The sequence below is a fragment of the Camelina sativa genome, chromosome 20 (assembly GCF_030686135.1).
Source record: "Camelina sativa cultivar CO46 ecotype springtype chromosome 20, ASM3068613v1".
Taxonomy (NCBI): Eukaryota; Viridiplantae; Streptophyta; class Magnoliopsida; order Brassicales; family Brassicaceae; genus Camelina; species Camelina sativa.
The window spans coordinates 13,327,424-13,348,562 of record NC_141899.1 but is presented as its reverse complement, the minus strand read 5'-3'; the positions used below and the strand labels follow the sequence as shown (position 1 = coordinate 13,348,562).

At 37.8% G+C, this 21,139-nt stretch overlaps 2 protein-coding genes across 2 annotated transcripts; one reads left to right on the top strand and one right to left on the bottom strand.

Annotated features, from left to right (window-relative positions):
• The first annotated feature begins 326 nt into the window (after nt 1–326).
• On the top strand, nt 327–5,507 carry LOC147918807 (uncharacterized). The gene is made up of 3 exons (XM_087503714.1): nt 327–2,305; nt 2,526–4,012; nt 5,350–5,507. The coding sequence occupies exons 1-3, from the start codon at nt 327–329 to the stop codon at nt 5,505–5,507; spliced, it is 3,624 nt and encodes a 1,207-aa protein (XP_087359840.1).
• Nucleotides 5,508–15,389: 9,882 nt separating this feature from the next.
• On the bottom strand, nt 15,390–18,503 carry LOC104770747 (calcineurin B-like protein 4). The gene is made up of 9 exons (XM_087506640.1): nt 18,221–18,503; nt 17,985–18,126; nt 17,777–17,859; nt 17,626–17,685; nt 16,438–16,546; nt 16,277–16,329; nt 16,080–16,160; nt 15,842–15,954; nt 15,390–15,694 (listed from the first exon to the last, which is right to left on the bottom strand). The coding sequence occupies exons 2-9, from the start codon at nt 18,073–18,075 to the stop codon at nt 15,616–15,618; spliced, it is 669 nt and encodes a 222-aa protein (XP_087362766.1). The 5' UTR covers nt 18,076–18,126; nt 18,221–18,503; the 3' UTR covers nt 15,390–15,615.
• Between the last annotated feature and the right edge of the window lie 2,636 nt (nt 18,504–21,139).

Below are 21,139 nucleotides of genomic sequence, written 5' to 3'. Positions count from 1 at the left end.
GCTCTCCCGAAACCACCGGCGGAAACGTGAAGATACTGAGTTGGAACTGTCAAGGCATTGGGGTTGATCTGACAGAGAAGTATTTGGGTGATTTGTGGAAACAACATCGACCAGACATTTTATTTTTATCTGAAACTAAGAAATGTTTTTCTTATTTGCAAAAATTTCAGAATAAGTTTGGTTTTAATAATTTGTATACTGTTGAACCCTGCGGGGCTAGTGGTGGTTTAGCATTGTTTTACAAAGATGAAATAAAACTCTCAGTTCTTTATGAGTGTGATCGCATTATCGATGTGCAAGCGTTTTTTGGTCAACAATTAGTTTATATGTCTTTTATATATGGTGATCCGGTCCCCCAACATCGAGATAAAGTTTGGGATAAGTTATCGGATATCGGGTCTTTTCGTGTTGATCCTTGGTTTATGATTGGTGATTTTAACGAATTGGTTGGTAATCATGAGAAAAGAGGAGGTGCTTTACGCCCAGTCTCTTCCTTTGTCCCCTTTATTTCCATGATTCGTCATTGTGGGATGTTGGAGTTCCCTTGTTATGGTAAACAATTATCCTGGAGAGGTAACCGGTGCAATAACCAGGTGGTCCGTTGCCGGTTAGATCGTGCTTTGGGCAATGAGGAATGGCAGGGCTATTTCCCGAATTCTAAGGTGGATTATTTGGAAATGATTAGTTCTGATCATTGTCCAATTTTAGCAACCTGCCTAAAGACACATACAAAACGGAATAGGCAATTTCGTTTTGACAAACGCTGGTTAGGAAAAGATGATTTAGCAGGGGCAGTTGAGTTAGGATGGAATCGCACGAAAAATTTCCGGATTCCGGGCTTTGTGGATAAGATTAAAAATTGCAGGAATTCGATTTCGTGGTGGAGAAAGAATAATATTTTTTCTGGCCCAAGACTCATTTCTTCCTTGAAGGCGGCTCTACAAGAGGCGAAAATGGATGATCTGATTTCTCAGGAGGAAATTCGCGGTATAGAAAGGAAATTGAAAGAGGCGTATCGGGACGAGGAATTATACTGGCAACAAAAGAGTAGGAAGTTTTGGTTGCGGGTTGGGGATAAGAACACAAAAATTTTCCAAGCATCCACTCGACAGCGTCGGGTAAGAAATAGGATCATTGGATTGTTTGATGCAGAGAATGTATGGAATGAATTGGTTACGGGTATGGAGAATACTGCTATTAAATATTTTGAGGATCTTTTTAGGAACTCAGATACACGCGGTGTTTCGGAGATGTTAAAGGAGGTTACCCCTTTGATTTCGGATGTCATGAACAGAGAGCTTATTCGGGATGTTTCTGAAGCGGAAGTTCGGAAAGCCCTTTTCGCTATGCATCCGGAGAAAACACCAGGACCTGACGGAATGACGGCTTTGTTTTTTCAACGATTTTGGTCTTCCTTGAAAGGAGATTTAGTGGCACTGGTCAGAGAGTTTTTCCGATCAGGTAGTTTTGATCCACAATTGAATGAAACAAATATTTGTCTTATTCCTAAAGTTGATCGGCCGCAGCGAATGACGGAGTTTAGACCGATAAGTCTTTGTAATGTGAGCTATAAAATTATTTCAAAGGTTTTATGCTTTCGGCTAAAACGGTTTCTCCCTGGCCTGGTTTCCGAAACTCAATCGGCTTTTGTTTCGGGTCGTTTAATTACGGATAATATTTTGGTGGCCCAGGAAATGTTCCATGGGTTAAATACTAATCAAAGGTGTAGGTCAGAGTTTCTGGCCTTTAAAACGGACATGAGTAAGGCTTATGATCGTGTGGAATGGGATTTCTTAGAGGCGGTTATGATTAAGCTTGGATTTGATAGGAAATGGATTTCCTGGATCATGTGGTGTGTTTCCTCGGTGTCATATCAAGTTCTCCTCAATGGTCAACCCCGGGGTTTTATTAAACCACAGAGAGGTCTACGTCAGGGAGACCTGTTATCACCGTATTTGTTTATTCTTTGCACGGAGGTGCTGATAGCGAATATTAAAAAGGCTGAACGGGAAAAGAAAGTAACGGGTATCTCAATCGCTCGCGATAGTCCTACCATCTCGCACTTGCTGTTTGCTGATGATAGTCTGTTTTTCTGTAAAGCAGAGGTGGCTGAATGCCAGACGGTCATGGAAATTATCAGAAATTATGGCAAAGCCTCAGGGCAAGAGGTTAATTTGGAAAAATCTTCTATAATGTTTGGTAAGAAGGTTCCTTCGGAGTTAAGGGATCAGTTAAAATCAGTTATTGGTATTTCTAAAGAGGGAGGTATGGGTTCTTATCTGGGCATCCCTGAAAAATCTCCAAGGTTCAAAAATGAAGGTTTTTGGCTATGTCAAGGATCGGTTGGATGATCGCGTTAATGGTTGGAATGCAAAGCTTTTATCGAAGGGTGGTAAAGAGATCATGATTAAATCAGTGGCAGTGGCACTCCCTACCCATGTGATGTCCTGTTACAAATTGCCGTAAGAGTTGACATCCAAATTAACGAGTGCTATCTCTACTTTTTGGTGGAAATCCAATGATAGGGCTCGTGGTCTACATTGGGTGGCCTGGGATAAATTATGTAAGGATAAGTGTGAAGGGGGTCTAGGTTTCAGAGCCCTGGAGCAATTTAATGATGCTATGTTAGCAAAACAGTATTGGCGGTTAATTCAACATCCGACGTCCTTAATGGCTCGGGTGTTGAAAGGCCGATACTTTAGAAATAAACACCCTCTTATGGCAAAAAAATCATATGACCCCTCCTTTGCTTGGAGGAGTATTTTTTCAACTAAGGAATTAGTGGAACATGGAGCACAGTGGGCGGTAGGCTCGGGTTGCTCTATTTCGGTTTGGAGAGACCCATGGATACCGGATACCCGTCCACGTGCAGCAAATGGTCGGGGACGGCTCTGGTTACCGAGCTTGATGGTGAATCACTTAATTAATCCTGTTACGAAGGATTGGCATTTACCTACTCTAGAGGAGTTTTTGGATCCGGGGGATATACCGATTATTCGGAGTATGGTGGTCAGTAAGGTCCAGCAACCGGATCGATTGGTTTGGCACTTTACCAAGTCCGGGAGGTATACGGTTAAATCAGGTTACCGGTTAGCCAGAGAATTAATGACGGAAGTCGAATATGGGCCGTCATGTATGGAACTTAGGGCCCAGTCGTGGAAACTCGATGTTCCACCGATGGTCCAACACTTCTTCTGGCAGGTTGCTTCGGGTACGCTTCCAGTGTTGGAACGACTTGCGTATAGGGGTGTCCGGTGTGATACTCTTTGCAAACGGTGTGATTCTGCACCAGAGACGATCAATCATGCTCTATTCGAGTGCCCACGCTTGCGCGATGTATGGGGGTTGTCACCGGTTCGGTTAAGCCCAGATGGTTTTCCTTATGTTTCAATCTTTGCAAATTTGGATTTTATTTTCTGGCGGGCAGCTTCTCAGTCGGGGGTTCCAGATGTAGCTTCTCGCCTCCCCTGGATACTTTGGTCACTATGGAAGGATAGAAATAAAAAAGTTTTTCAGGGGTTGGAGGCAGAGCCGTTGGAGATTTTACTTCAGGCGAATAATGATAAATCATTGTGGGAAGAAGTCAAATCTTATTCAGACAATCATTTACAGTCTATGCCTCTATTGGAGGATAGGGGGGCGTTTCCTCGTTGTCAGATTGATGGTTCTTGGAAAGGTTCAGATCCTCTGCAGGGTCTGGGGTGGTGGTGTTGTCGTGATGAAGATTCGACGCTTCTTCTGGGAGCACGGAGTCAGAGGCGCGGTCTCACATCCTTACATGCAGAGTTACGAGCCTTGATTTGGGCTATGGAATCCCTATTGGCGTCTGGAGTTTATTGCCAGAGCTTCGAGACAGATTGTGCAGAATTAGTGGCGATGGTGCGGACCCCTGACGATTGGCCAGCCTTTTCGAATCTGTTGGAGGAGTTTTTTGCGTTCAGATCATGCTTCCCTTCCTTCTCTCTGACCAGGATCCCTCGAGAGCTCAACGTACGGGCAGATTGTCTTGCTCGTTCTTCAAGATCTTTATTTTCTGAAATTTCATTTGTAAACTCTTTTCCTCCGGTTTGGGCAACCAATCTAGGAGTTTTATTTTAATTTAATTAATGTTTGGTTGAAAAAAAAACTATTTTTTATATATGCATATGACTCAGTTTTGATTCTATATGTATTTTAAACAACTACTAGATTATGACCCGTGCTAGAGCACGAGTTGAAAGTCCTTTTATTTATATTGTAATTTTTATATAACATATAATCTATGTGATTGTGTTTAAAAGTTTTTTTGGATAAAACATTATGCAATAAAATCATATGCTAAATATGATGACTTAAAGAAAGATACATATCTGATAAATTATATATTGTTAATGACTCTAGCACGGATTGAAGTTATTTTTATTTATATTATAATTTTAGAATAAAATATGATCCCGCAGATTACGATTAATGCTAGATTAGGACCTTAAAAACTTTTAAAATCAATCATATAAATTATATTTTATATTAAAATTATAATATAAATAAAAGGAATTTCAACCCATGTTCTACCACGGATCTTAATATAGCATTAAGGTTTAATTTTTAATTTCTGAATATGATCCCAAAAATCACTATTAATATTGTTAAATTAGCGAGATTTGATATCTTTTTTTATGATTGAGAGTAAATTTTTATCTCTTTAATAACTTTTTTATTGATGTGGTTTATCAATAAAATATGTGGAAAATAAATTGATAATATTGTAATTCTAGATATTTGAAACCATATACATGTGATCTTCCGAAAATAAAGTTTGGAATATCCATGAACTATTAATTTGGAATATTTCATTTAAGATTTTCGGTTACAATTAAATTTTTATTTGTTATAATTAATATATGGATTAATTTATAACTTATATATAACCTATTTGTAACCATTTATTAAAATTATAAAGTCTACCAAAACCATGTTGCGTACTTCCCTTTTATTATAAAGGGATACTTGAGTATTATAAATAAATTATTTTATATACAATTCTAAACTAATCAGTAAATACGATACGAATGGCTGAAAAATATATAGATAATCTGTGACATTTACTGTTCCACCCTAAATTATAAAATTAGAATAACATAGCATGTGACATATATTCAAAAATAATAAAAATTATACATATTGTATGCAGGCAAAATGCATATAACGGCATAGGATGCTATGGCATCGACTGCGCGGGATTTGTTCAGACAAACAGCATGATCGCCATAGGAGCCGCCATCAGTCGCAGTTCAACACATGGAAGCACCCAACTTGACATTACCATACAAGTTTGGAAAGTATAAAATCTTATTTAACTTGTCGGCAAAGGCTTCAGGAGAGCGGTATATTTCTGCAATCTGAAAGTGGCTGAGAATAGTCACATTCTTCAACATGTCCAAGATTTTGGTGTAAAGGCTGACTACCCTTACTACTTTACCGTGAAGAAGTTGAACAACAGCGCTTGCGGGAACCACTGTGGTTCATAGAGTTTCTCGTGTGGTTTTTTGGTTTTTTATTTTTTGATTTGAGTGACTGTTTGGTTTATAAAGTTAGAAAATTGGGTTCTGTAAAACTAAAAGATCTTGTATGAAAAAAAAATCAAAATCCAGCTATGAGAACCTCTAGATCGACATGTAGAACTTGTCCCAATAGCTTCAACACTCAAAGGCGCATCGTCAGAAGAGCTTCACTTCCGAGTTGTTAGTTATTGGCTTTCTCTGTGTTAGTAATTGTTTTCGAGTCATTAGGTTAATTTAGGTGGTTTAAGGGATGACTTCACTTCCGAGTTGTGGTGTGTTGTCTATCTCGTTGTGGTTAAAAAATGCAATGGTTATCGATTGGGTAGCGTTGGATCCGCTTAGTGTTCCAGAGTTGTACTTAATCAACCATTGCATTTATTTTTGGTCCAAATCTTTAGAGGTGAATGTATTATGCCTATGATTTGGTTGTAAGATCTTGGTTAATGAAAAGTTGATGTTGAGCAAAAAAAAAAAAAAAAACAAAAGATCTTGCGTGATGTTGGTTATGCTTTTTTTACTTGAGTGTTTATTTTTACTAATGTATCCACGTTGACGTTGGCAATGATAGACCCGTAGAAGTGGTAATTTCTGTTTGGATAGAACGTACTTTGCGTACTTGTTTAAACTCGAAACAGACAAGTAGAAAACAGGGTATAAACTCTTCAACAAAGGCTTCATCGTTTGGTAGGTTCTCGAGTGGATTTCAGCTGGGCATCTTGCCATTCCCGACATCATAGTATTGCCATAGATAGAGTATCTATAGGAGGTGTCCTTTCTTTATTGAAGATCAGGCGCTTTTGTGTCGTCCATATCAACCATAGTATCCACGGTGAGAGGGGACCTAAAGTTATCCACGGTGGTAAAGGTAGGCTGTCTCCTCTTTCTCTCAGAATTAAAGCCTCATAGTATCGTGATTTCGCCGTGTAAACTCCAGTCACCGTTGGTAGCTGAAACGACCCAACCCGTTTTTTTTTAAATAAGAAATAATAAATATATTAATATAATATGATAATAAACAACTAAGCAGCCACCTAATCTCAATCACACCAAACAACGGAAATAATAAAACCAATAAAACAATAACCAATATCAATTAATATCCAATAATAATCCAATAAAATAATATAACCAATAACATCAACAATATCCAGTATTAATTCCAATCATAACTAATGATCCAAACAACATAAACCATAGAACCAGCAATCCTAAACAACATTCTAGGACTCAACTCTAGCAACCTAACAAAAGCCATACAACTACCAAACGAGCCACGAGAACATCCTCCTCTTCATTGCCATGATCCCACGGTCACAGTTTGCCTCTACCTGCACCACAAACACAATGAGATGCGTGAGTATTACCAGAAATACTCAGTGAGGCGATCCTCCAATCTACGAGCTATACACACAAGAAAATCAAGAGTACAACTGAAAATAAAATAAAACAAACCAACCATTTAAACAGAACAACCAATAACACTTTCACCACACCTACACATCATCACACAAAACAAGTCATACAACCCAGTCGCTTAGATAAGCTCATGGTCACGCACTCACCTTCACAAGTAATTCATGAAAATAACTACAACCAAATGAGAGGCTCTCCAATATCCAAGAACAACCAAACTCGCTCCTACAACCAATTACAACAACAAACAAACATTGAAAACAAACTGATAGAAAAAATCAGAAAAGAACAACTTCACAAGTGAAACTACGAAATCAAACGAACCGTTAACTTTCTAATCCCTCCGGTGAAAAGCAAGGTCTAAACGTCCAAAAGCTTCCCACAAAATTTCAGCACGATCAGATAAGAGATGAAACCGCAATCGTCCCCGTAAAACCCGCTGATCTCAATCCGCGAATGAGAAGAAACGCTCCACGAAACTGCCAATATCTCCTAGAATATTATTTCAAATTCACTTCTGTAAAACGGAGAGTATACGAAAATCTCTTAGCTACAACCCTACCAAAAATCAGTATCTTTCGAAACGATTTGACCATTCGGATCCTCCTTCTCCCAAACCCTGACAGTTCTGTTTCTCTCTTAACTCTAAGGCAAAAGCTTGATCTCCTTCTCTTTCTCCTTTACACCAAATAACCAAGACTTATTATCTCTCTTTCTCTCCCTCCCTCTGATAACAATGTCCACCAAAACACAAAAACATGAGAGGAGGCGTGGCTTTGAGAAAGAGATTACGGATTTTTGGTTTAATTAGATTAAACCAGGATTTAATTAAACCAAAAATTAATTAAAATCCACTCTTTTGGTTTACTCAACATAACCCAAACTCTATTCCCGGAACACGGATGTTACAATTCTCCCCCACCAACATAGATTCGTCCTCGAATCTCGAACAACCATCAGTCAAGGACTCCCGTGTAACCGTCTCCACGGCCCGCACTCCTGCGACCGATCTACAGAAGGTCACATCTAGGCGATAGACTCACACTCCATGCGTCATTTGCTCTCGACTTTTTAGACTTTCCTTTACTCATAGGCCTAAACCTTGAGTTTTTATTGGCTCCTCATCAGACCTAAGTCTGCATGCCAAATGTTGGCTCCTCATCGGGCCTAAACCCACATGCCATAATATATATAAGGAAAAATCCAAAACTCGTCTCTCAGGTTGCCACCCTACAGCGCGCCCTCGGATCGTCATCCGAAGTCGATATACAAACCATATTCCCAAGCCACAAAGTCTCGGAGTATGGCAGTACTAGGAGAACCTAAGTCCCCTAAGAGCCGCGAGCAAACAATTCTGAACACGTCTGAGTCCTATCCCTATCCAGGTTTCCTTCCCGTGGTTCGCGTAAAACATCTCAATGTCCTACCAACCACATATTCCCTCACTGGAATACCTCATGACCACACAAGGATCATATACATGCCACAAGGGCCGCCACAAAGGCCAAACAAATGTCCTAAAGAGGACCGCCACCAAGGCCAAACAAATGTCCTTATGAGGACCGCCACCAAGGCCAAACAAATGTGCTAAAGAGGACCGTCAACCAAGGCCAAACAAATGTCCTAAAGAGGACCGCCACCAAGGCCAAACAAATGTCCTAAAGAGGACCGCCACCAAGGCCACTCATCCCGAAGGACCGTCACAAAGACCATCTGTCCCGAAGGACCGTCACAAAGACCATCTGTCCCGAAGGACCGTCACAAAGACACTCTGGCTAAACAGCATGCCACAAAGGCCAAACAATTGGCTAAACAGCCCGCCACAAAGGCCAAACAATCGGCTAAACAGCCCGCCACAAAGGCCACACATTGGCTAAACAGCCCACCACAAAGGCCACACAATGGCTAAACAGCTTGCCACAAAGGCCACACAATGTCTAAAAAGACCGCCACACACGGCACACTGACTCGAAAGTCCGCCACTAAGGCCACACAAGCCCCTCCAAGGCTCTCCACCGCTAAAATGGAAAAATTCCAACTTCCGTAAAACTTTCCATATTAAGCACTTTCCATTTTTGAAAACTTTCCACTTTTGGAAACTTCTATTTCAGGAAACTTTCCTCCAAAAACTCCACCTCACGGAAACTTTGTACCCCGAGCACCACCTCATCTTGTTACTGAGTCGCACAACCAACCACCCCAAGTGACCGAGTAAACAAGAGAGATGGGCTGGAATATTCCATTCCCGCTCTAGCCACGGATTACAGATGGGACCAAGCTAAACAAGCTCCAGTTGCGGCTTGCTTCTCATACCACTTCTTGAATCTTGCCTTCATCTTCGCCTCAGGCTCCCAAGTCTGCTCCTCAACACCATCACAGTCCCACAGGACTCTCATCAAAGGATCTTCTTCTTCTGAAGTTCCTTGATCCTCCTCTCGAGAACCCTCACTAGTCTCGCCTCCAATGTCATGTTAGGCTGACGGGATCTTAGCTAACACCTGCTCACCCTCACGGAGACACTTCCGCAACATAGACACATGGAAAACCTTATGGAATGCACGTATAACCTCAAGTAACTCCAGTCTATATGCCACTGGTCCAACCCGCTCAATCACTCTGAATGGACCCATATACCTCGGACTCAACTTAGTCTCTGACAATGACCTGTTTGGACCCCGTAACATGGCCATCTTGAGGTACACTCTGTCTCCTACCTGAAACTCAAGATCTCTCCTCCTCCTATCAGCATAACTCCCCTGTCTATCATGAGCCTCCTTCATGTTCAGCTTTAGAACCCGAATCTTCTCTGAGGTCTCCTGAATAAAACTAGCACCAAACATGCTCCTCTCCCCCACCTGAGTCCAGCATAATGGTGTACGACATGGTCTCCCATACAAAGCCTCATAACGAGCCATCTTAATACTCGCCTGATAATTGTTGTTGTAAGAAAACTATACCAGGTTCAGGTGATCTTCCCAATGGCCACCCCAATCCAGCACACACATCCTCAGCAAATCCTCTAGCGACTGGATCGTCCTCTCTGACTGTCCATCTGTCTGGGGATGATAAGTTGTACTCATATGCACCTTAGTGCCCATCTCTGCCTGAAATGCCTTCCAGAACACCGAAGTGAACTTAGAATCTTTGTCAGACACAATGCTCATTGGCACCCCATGCAATCTGACTATCTCCCTCACGTACTTCTTAGCCAAGACCGCTGCTCCATCAGTCTTCTTAATGGCCAGAAAATGTGCTGACTTAGTCAACCGGTCCACAATGACTCAAATAGCATCAAAGGTCCGTGACACTGGCAATTCCTACCACAAAATCTATAGTGATCATATCCCACTTCCACTCAGGAATGGGTAGGCTCTTCAGTAAACCGCCAGGAACCTGATGCTCAGCCTTCACTAGCAGACACACATCGCACCTCGCGACCCAACCAGCTACATCCTTCTTCATCCCGACCCAGTGATAGTACCTCTTGAGATCACGGTACATCTTAGTCGCTCCTGGATGAACAAAAAACTTGCTCGCATGAGCCTCTCTCAGAATCTCCTGCCTCAACTCCTCATCCTTGGGCACACAAACCCGACCGTGCACCAAGATAGTTCCATTATCTGAGACCTGATACTCTGAGTCAACATCGTTTGAGACATTCACCAGCCCAAAGTCTTTCTCCTGAGCCAACCGCACCTTACTCAGAAGATCTGCTCTATCAACTGCTTCCAAACCCAACGGTTCTTGTGAAACAGCACACAAACTCAACGCACCGATCTCTCCTACCAAGAGACTCCATCTCCTGCTCCTGAGCCGAAGCTACCCTCTTACGACTCAGAGCATCTGCAACCGAGTTAGCCTTACCAGGATGATAAGCTATCTCCAAATCATAATCTGCCACAAGTTTCATCCACCGCCTCTACCTCAAATTCAACTTAGGCTGAGTGAATATATACTTCAGACTCTTATGATCTGTCAACACATGTACCTTTGCACCATAAAGATAAGATCTCAAAATCTTCAGGGCAAAAAACTACACTTGCTCAACTTAGCAAACAACTTCTGCTCCCGCAGCTTCTCCAGAACTGCCCTCAAATTCACTGCATGCTCCTCAGGACTCTTAGAAAATACCAGGATATCGTCGACGAAAATGATGACAGACACGTCCAGAAACTCCTGAAAAACACTGTTCATCAATCTCATAAACGCTGCTGGCGCGTTAGTTAACCCGATACCTCGTCCTGAAAGCTGTCTTCTGCTTCATCTACTGGTATATGATGATAACCCGACGTCAGATTTACCTTGGAGAACCAAGTAGCACCTCTCAGCTGATCCAACAACTCACCAATCCTCGGAAGAGGGTGCTTGTTCTTGACAGTGACCTGGTTCAAACCCCGTTAGTCAATACACAAGCGGAAACTCCCATCCTTCTTCTTAACAAATAACACCGGTGTTCTCCACAGTGATACACTAGAACGTATGAATCCCTTACTCCATAAATCCTCTAGTTACTTCCTCAGCTTAACTAAACAAATACTCAAGTATGCCGACATCAACTCGCCGCCACCTGAATATCAACCCTCTTGTTTGTCCAAGAACCTCTAGTAACTTGCCAGTTAGGGAAACTTCCACAAGATAGATTAATCCAAACTTAGCTTTCCGCTTAGCTATTCTCCACAGCAAATCATCAATACGAGCGCAATAAAACAAACAAGTACCATACGTTCGCATATTTTGATTCACCGTATCAAATGCTTTGCAGACCGCCAACTTAACCTACTTGACTTGTTTCCCCCCCAGCAAGCTTACCAAAACCTTAAATCTAGTAACCCTGTCCATCTCCAATGAACTTCATCCACCATCGTCGCAACGATAGTTGATCCTGCCATGAAGGCTTCTCGTGAATCTTATGTACCTGGCAACCATGCCCTTACCGGCTCATATCTGCTGCAGCTCTCCTTCCCGGGACTCCAGCACCACCGGCCACTCAATCCTGGCAGATCAACCACACATTCTTGACCACTCTGGTTCATAAAACCCTGACCCATTGGTCAACACATCTAAAACCTGAGATTAAACAACCGCCAATCTCTCGAGGTCTATATTCCGTTGTTATGTTCATACTCACGTTCTATACATTGCTTGCTCCCAACTCTTCCTCTCTTAGGTTGCAACCTTTGAGCCATACCGATCTCACTCTCATACCAGCATCTTTGAGTTATACCATCTCACTCTTGGACCACAATCCTCAAGATCTCGGTATCAGGGGAACTATGCATCCCCTCAGGGGAACATCATCCCCTCTGCCACTCTCGGAGCCCTCAGCCCCTCGAGCTATCGGTATTCAGGGGAATCACCATCCCCTTAGGAGCAACAATCCTTAACGACTATAAACATCTCTCGACACAAAGTACCTCCTGTGGTCCGAGTATAACATTGCAATGTTACACCTGCCCACTAAACTTCTAATATCCAACTGGATTAACCCCCAAACAGAGAAATATCTGCTCCAACTGCATATATCCACCTATCCGCCTCTCTAGGTCTGATACCCATTGAGAATAATCTCATACCGGTCATCTACAACCGCTCCATCCTCTTAACATAAGGTGGAAAGTCCTCAACATCCGCAGCCCTCGGCTGCACTCCGCCACATGCGGCACAACTAGAGCCTACTATGGTACCCCTCTCGTTAACCGCTCCAACATAACGCCAACAGATCCGCCAAGCGATCATCTCGACCCTGGGCTCCACCTGCTGCAACCCCACACCTGGGTTCCCAGCACCCCCGGCACGCTCACCAGCTAACCCCCTCTAGTCCCTCCTGATACGCTTGCGATCCTCTGACGTACCTCCTCGTGGAACTCTGGACCACACACTCGCTGGCCTCGGGACCCACCCGACAATGACCAAGACCACGTCCCCGTCCACGACCAACAACTCAAACACCTTAACCACTGATCTTCCAAGAACAGAGGCTAACAAGCATAAAACAAATCAATACCACTCAACGAAACATAACAATAACACATCGTGGAATCTCATTGAAGGCTCGAAGAGGATGTTCTAGGACTCCATGCCACACACAATTGACTAACTCACATAATCAATCAAAGCATGCAATCCAAAACATCACAACAGAAACCTAGCGAACCCAAACCTAGAACCGTAAGGGCTCTGATACCAAAATGAAACGATCCAACCCATTTTTTCAAAAATAAGAAATAATAAATATATTAATATAATATGATAATAAACAACTAAGCTAGTGGTCCCATACCCACTAGCCATCTAACCACAATTACACCAAACAGCAGAAATAATAAAACCAATAAACCAATAACCAATATCAGTTAATATCCAATAATAATCCAATAAAATAATATAGCCAATAACATCAATAATATCCAGTATTAATTCCAATCATAACTAATGATCCAAACAACATAAACCATAGAATCAGCAAAAAAGTACGAACTTCGATAGAGGTGGTAGAGAAGATCCCCCGGTGGATCTTGAGCCGCCAGAGTTGTGTTTTATTTGCAACTTCGTCTTGATGAATCTGAACATCTTTTCGTGTTGATTTGGGAATAAGACACTACTACTATAGAGAAATTTATGATTGATGGTTTTTTCCCTAAAACATACATGTATTTATAGCTGAAGATCGATGAAGTAAGGGTCAAAAAGAATGTAGCAAACTGAACCTGAGTAAAATGAATAAAGAAATACCTAAATTATTATAGAGCAAATACGCATAAAATACTATGATATCATTAACTTTCATACACCCAACTAAACAAACGCAACAAAAAGCTTTTCTATAATTGTCCAGTTCAAATTAAATTGCTTAAATTTTTAATTTCTTATAATTTACAAATATGTTAAAAAAAAGTTTTTGTATAACACATGACTAAATCTTTAATTGTTAAATTGACACGTATCGCAATCACATGAGTTACTAACTTTGAAAACCAAGATTTATATAATAACATAGTATTGAATATGCTATCAAATCATTCACCGATTGAAAAACTTAAGAAAATTACATTAATTTCTTATTTTGACTATCTTATTTTTCTTACATTATGTTAATCACTAATTTAAACAACATTAAACTTTTTCATACTTTAATCACTTTTCTGTATAAATTTATTTTTACTATATGATTATAATAAATTATAATTGCAATTCAATTGCAAATATTTTCCTTATTAATTGCTTATATTTTCCTTATTAATTGCTATATTTTCCTATTGAAATTAGTAATTTAATAGATAACTTTCCTATTAGAATTAGTGATATCCTACTATATTAATTGAGAAGTACAAATATGAAACTAACCTTAAAATGTATAAAAATTACATTCAATTGCCATTAGAAAAAATAATTAAACAACTAATTTAAATAAATATAATTAATTAAAAAAAAAACACTCACAGATCAAATATTAAAAAATCTAAAAAATATATTTTCTCTCTCTAATAAATTATGGACGAAATTACTAATTATTTTTTTAAAAAAAATATATATAAACCAATCAGAATTTTAAAAACTAAGATTTTATATCCAAGTATATAATACAATTATTTTTAATAACTAAATTCAATGATTTTGTTAAGTTTTCAAATTATGATTCTCCTATCATCTTTATTTTATTTTATTTACAAATTGTTTGGAATTTTCATATAATACTTATAATTTAAAATGCATATTTCTCTGCATATGTTGTGATTTGAATTTTTTAAAACGAAGATATATTACTCATTGCATGAAAATGTGTGTTTTAGTTTCCACATTGGCAGGTTGGTAAAATTAAATTTATATAAATGATAAATTTATAATTTTTATTTGCTCACAATTATAATATTAAAATTACTATTTTATATTTCACAAAATAATGATGCAAATACAACAAACAAACAATATAAAACTGTAATAATACGTCAAAAATAAAATAATATAATATTCTAAAATAATTATTATTCAAATAGACTAATAGATAGACTAATAGATTTACATAACAATTTAAAATAAATATTATCTCAAACAAAATATTTAAGAAAAAAAAACAATAATTTTTATTATTATATTATAATTTTTTTTTTTAAATGTTGATCCGTGCTCTAAGCACGAGATATATCCTAGTAATAGATTATTTTTGGTTTTATATACTTTCAAAAATATTAATTGTTATCTTTTATTTTTAAGATTTTTTTTTAATTTTCCTATAATTATTAAATAAAATTTTCTTATGTCAATATATTATCTATATACTTGTCGCGATTATATGAATTACTAACTTTGAAAACTAAGGTTTATATAATAAGATTTTACTTTAAATGTGAATTGGAAGAATCACGTGGAGCAATTCTATATGTGAATTGGAAGAATTACTTAGGAGCAATTCTATATGTGAATTGGAAGAATCACTTGTTCAACATAAAACGTAGTCGGTAGTACTAAATCTAGCATAGTATGCATATACACAAGGCAAGTCCAAGATCCTTACCAAGACCTGCCTAAACAGCCATTTTCAAATTCTAACTTATATATATCTATCATCTTATCTAAGATTTTGTACAAAAATGTGAAATGTAAAATGAAAAAACAGTGACGAAGGAGACAAGGATGGCCTTTTATCTTCCTTGCATGGATTATCTTAGAAATATAGCTTTTGCAACTCCAAGTCTTCGTCTTCACAAGATGAAACAAAACTTGGAAAAGTTCCCTTTATGTCCCTACAGTTTTACCAAGAATTGTATATGATCAATCATTTTGACTTTCATCAAATAGGTCGGTTTGGTTCAACGTTGGTCATGATCGTTGAAACATATGAGATTAGACTCTTAACCATTATAAATTAGTAAGAGTTAATATAAAGTCACTTTAGATATGGCAAAGTCATGTTCTTGATGAGCGACGGATTCAAGGATACAAAATCTGTCCATTCATCTATATCAATTCTTCCGTCGTTTTTACTGTCTGCTTGAACAAAAGCCTGCAAAACATATACCACCATTTCCTTATAGATTGTTTATCATCAAGATTATATTCTTCAATATTATATTTAGAATCTAAGATGATTATAAACATATTTGCAACGGTGTGGAAGTGATGGGTTACCTTATCTACCATTACTTCGATCATATCTTCGGAAACAACTAGTTCAGATTCATGAAGTAGCGCAATAACCATCTCTTTCAACTAATCAAAACACAATTTTGGCCATTATGGTTTACATGTTAGATCAAGACCACACACAAAGTTATTAGGGTCAAAACTATTTAAGCTGGCGGGTACCGAAAAATAAATGGACTCACTTCTTCTCGCTCGATGAATCCAGTTTGTCGTAAATCGTATAATTTAAAAGCAACTGCAAATTCATGAAAAAATTCAGTTTCAGATAACTTAATAATAAAATAATAGAGTACTAAAACACAGAATGAATGTGAAGAACTATTCTTGGGGTTAGAAGAATTACATTTGATTTTGTCATGGACCGGTGCGCTTGGATGAAAAACACCGAAAGACCGGACAAATTCCCCGAACTTGATCACTCCATTTCGCTTCACATCAAATACATCATATATCTGCGTATATATTGTTGGAACTGAATTTTTAGAAACAAGTTTCAGAAAATTGCAGGTTTTGGGACAATGACTTTCCGGCGACTTTCCGGCCAAATTCCGGCCAAATGGCTGATCGGAATTGTCTGGTCGATAGTGCAATGGAAAGCTGGTAACGAGTACTACAAGATGGTATACTCATACGTCCAAAACGGAGTTGATTTGAATGAGAAATAAGAGTGTGAAGTGAGCTACTTGGGATGGTTTGGGAAATATCCCACATCGGAAATATGATTGATTTTTCACTCATATATATATATAGTTTCACACTCTTCTAGTTTCAAAAGTGTGTAGAAAGAAGAGGGAAGGTTCCCACACGCGAACCGAACCGAACCGGGCCGAGCACGGATGCGGGATGGGCCGGACGCGGGGCGGGCTGGGCCGGGCTGGTCGTGGATGCGGGCTGTGGTCTCTTGGGCTTTTGGGCTTTTGGGCTTTTTGGCTCTTGAGACTGCTGTAGGCTCATTTAATTTTTTGGAAAGACTTAGTGTGAACTCCAAGCAAACTTGGACAGCACTCCGAGAATATTCACTGAATATTTTCTTGAGAGCTCCCTCCTTCCACTATATATAGAGGCATAACCTCTCATAATTTTTCACACACAAAAAACATAAACACTCCTTCCTCTGAAGATCTCTCTCCCTTTCCCTTGCTTAGTCCAAGTAAGTTCTTAGTTTAGTAGTCTCAAGAGTATAACTTATATCTGTTTTCTTGAGTTCTATTACTGGTGTGCTACGATAATAGTTCGTGATCGGTTGTATCCTGGGATTCATAAATCGTGATTGTCCGAAAGCATTTACGGCCGATTTATTGAATTAAGGAAAGACATATCATATCTTGCCTCCGTGATTTGTTTACTGCTTTATATTATGCTGTTGTAATTCATTTCTGATTTCGTTAATTTAAATATAATTCGCATATTTTCTCAATTCGATTTTTACGCTCCTAACATATATAACATATTGTAAAACAGAACTTTATATAAAATATACACATATGTTTTCTATAGTGTAGGTAGATAAATAACGTAATGTACAACATACCCGATCAGCGAAGAGATTCCTCCGGTTCCTATTTCTGAACAAAGCCAGCTGAAACTCTTCCTGCGACATCACACTTTTAAACTTTAATTAAGCCATATAGATTGCCTAATTGCAGTTTATGTATGATCACTTTTAGAACGAAAGAAGAAACCTTATGAATAAGACCGTCATCGATAATTGAGCTGCTTAGCTTCTTGAACAGTTCATACAAAGCTTCCACTTCTGCTACCATAACTATTGTCCCTCCCAATATTAAAAGTAAAATACAATTAGAGTTTTGTTTTTCCAAATTCTAGAACCCTTTTTTTAACATTTTTGAAATTATGATACTAAGAAGCTTTAAAGATTAAAAAACTGACATGGTGTAACGGAGGCAAGAAGGTCGGGATCCTCATATCCCGGCGGGCGCATTGCATTCTTCTTCTTCTTCTTCGAGACAGAGCAGCCCATACAACCACACGTTCCTTCTCTCAACTGTTAGTGGTCTTTGCTTTTCTCACTCTACAGCCACACGTAGATAATCGGTCTAATTATACTTTCATTTTCGCTGGTTCTTCTACCCAAAAAAACAAAAACAAAAAGTCCAAGAACAAACCAATTAAATCCGAGTGCAATTAACTATAGTGTAAATTGCTTATTTTGCCACGTTGTTGACTTTTCTTGGCAAACTCTACACGAATTGGTTTTTTTTTTTCTTTGACAAACTCAACACTAGGTTACCGTTCGTAACGAAATTCAGAATTTACGTCGAAAACGAAATAAAGAATATATCACGGGGTTTACATGTACACGACATAATAAAAACCTACATAAACACTAACGTATGCCCAAGTTTATGTATGCCTCAATGTCTGTATATGTATTATTTGAATATCATTAAAACTATCGTGGTAATCTCTAACCGAATTTATCAAATCTGAAAACTTATTAGAGTTTGACAAAAAAACTGATATTAAAAGTTTGAAAAAGACGTTTGTGCAAATTTATTTTAGTAATATACAAAGACACAAAAGAAGTCGACGGCTATATACGGACGATTATGTCATTGGTTTATAGTTTTAAAGTAATAATAAATGCAGGTTGCCCAAAAAAAAAAAAAAGTAATAATAAATGCATAAGACCAAGTTTATCGGTAGTCTTTAAGTAAGTAAGAGAGTTCTTAAATTTATTATGAATTAATTATGTACTGTTTGGAATATAAGAATGTATAATCTCTTAGATAAAATTTTGTCTTTTATTGGTAGATTTTTATTTTGGGTCTCTTATTTTTGAAAAAAACTGTTTTTTAAAATTTAAAAGTTTTAAATAGAATAGAAGTGGTATAAATGTGTAAACATTTAAGATTTTATAAAATTAGAAAATATTGTATTTTAATTAATTTTCAAACATACAAAACATAATAAAAACATTAATACATATTACAGTGCAATTTATAAATGGAGAGAATGATTAATTTTAATACTCATTTGAAAATATTGCATTTAATTAATTTTAAACCTACAAAACATAAAAGCATATTAAAAATAGAAACACAAATCATAAATGGAAAAAAGATTAATTGTAATATTCTGTTTGACCAATAGAAATCTGACACGTATGATCTCTTAGATTAGATTTGGGTATACTATATAAGAGGCTCCCTTAGATTTTTTATTTTCTTCTGAATTATTTTTTTTCCTTCAAAATACTAACAACTCCTCTATGAACCCCTTTATGAACCCCCGATAAACATGCCCTAAGATGTAGTTGGCCAAGTTACCCATTATAATAAAGATAGTTGTACTGTAGCTTTCACAACAGCTACATTAAGCTCTCCCCATACATTATTCATTAACCGAAATAGCCAAAAACTAGAATCAAAACAGCCTTTGCCTTGTTTAATCTATAATTTAGTAATGATTCAAATAAACAAATGATAACCAAAAGTCATATAACTATATAAGTCGTAGAAGATGCTAGGCAACTCGCCGTAATAGCCAAGGTAATCAATGACGTATGTCTAGGTGTACAGATAAGAGAGAGATTTGTATAGTCCTACTTATTATATTCCTAATAACAGAGATAACTTATCAAAGTCTACTATGATATATGTATATGTATAGATAACGCATAAATCCAAATACCGGATCAAATCTTAATCGATGTTGCTCCACGTATACGTGTGCATGAATCAGTCAATGTTGTTATAGTAAATAGCTATTTCTTTAAATAAATTTGCACCTATATTTGTCCAACACAATCACAAGAACACATTCAAGCGACCAAAAGCGTTTATAGTAATGGATTTTTGACGAATATGAATAGAGAAGAGTTCCAATCTGAGCGGGACCCCATTTATTGCAATAACACAAAGTGATACTTTATTGAAAATCACGAGTATAAGACAACTTTTTGCTACTTTATTCAATAATTGTAGGAAATTGTATGCGTTTCATCAAAATGTTTAAACGAAAATGGTTTAGAGTAGATTTATGATTTGTTCTGTCTTTTTAGAGTAGATTTATGATTTACCCAAACATAGCTAAGTGAAATCAGTTTTTTTTTTAAACCATATACACAAAAGCCGGTCCGCGATCCATATGCAAGCAAAGCTTGGACGACTAGGAACCTCAAATTTAGTAATTCTTTTCAAGGTTAATTAAAATACCAAAAGAACCATGCATTAGTAACATACAGTAGTATATATGCCTAAAGGGAGAGGTGGTGGTGTAGACTGTGTAGAGATTTTCTATCACAATTCTTTTATGTAAATAATTAAAAAGAAAAAATTCAGACAATTTTGTGGGCCAAATTTTGTTTTCCTTTGTGTGGAGCCACCAAATGATCATGACCGGTTTTCATCTCGACAAAAATTGATTTCTTACTGAAAACACGTAAATATATTTAAGTCAATACTTGAAAAGGTTCAAGGTTTTGTTGCTTAAACCAAACCGGCCATGCAGCAAAAAAAAATTGACGTTTGGGTATTAATCTATATATATAAAGTTAATTTTACTTATTCCTGGTGCTGCCACGTCTGCTTATTCTTCTTTAATTTTGTGGGCCTTACAGATTAATAAACAATTACAAAAATGATAAATTGATCCATTAGATTTCATCCAAATTCTGTAGGCCCAACACTATTTCATCCAAAGTGTCTAGACCCAGCACTATATCTAAATCATATTGATTCAACATGATAAAGTTTAGCGACGATAGTGTGAAGGACGGTCCACCTTCACACGTTTCTCTCCTCCATAACTCTCGATCCATGTCGTTTCACCATCCGATGTTATAATGCATACCATTCAATTTTAATTTCTCCACTCCTCTAAACTTTCACACATCCTTTCATGTCTTCTGTCACCAGTGCAACAGCTTCGTTTGTAATAGCTAATTATGTTGTTCCAAAATCAAATATTCTATCTATAGAGAACATCTACCCCTCGATCATAATTCAAAAAAGCATTAAGCAAGGAGCAAACAAAATAGGGATTAACGAGACTCTAATTTTATTATTCAACCATAAAAAAAA

Excerpts from the sequence above, each read along its gene's own strand:
- LOC104770747 (XM_087506640.1), bottom strand. The coding sequence starts at position 18,075 with ATGGGCTGCTCTGTCTCGAAGAAGAAGAAGAAGAATGCAATGCGCCCG. Across the intron at positions 17,686-17,776 it reads ATGACGGTCTTATTCATAAG|GAAGAGTTTCAGCTGGCTTT; the intron begins GTTTCTTCTTTC and ends GTGATGTCGCAG. Across the intron at positions 16,161-16,276 it reads GATTCATCGAGCGAGAAGAA|TTGAAAGAGATGGTTATTGC; the intron begins GTGAGTCCATTT and ends TGTTTTGATTAG.
- LOC147918807 (XM_087503714.1), top strand. The coding sequence starts at position 327 with ATGTCTTTTATATATGGTGATCCGGTCCCCCAACATCGAGATAAAGTT. Across the intron at positions 2,306-2,525 it reads ATCCCTGAAAAATCTCCAAG|GGCTCGTGGTCTACATTGGG; the intron begins GTTCAAAAATGA and ends ATCCAATGATAG. Across the intron at positions 4,013-5,349 it reads ACGGGCAGATTGTCTTGCTC|GCTTCAGGAGAGCGGTATAT; the intron begins GTTCTTCAAGAT and ends TTGTCGGCAAAG.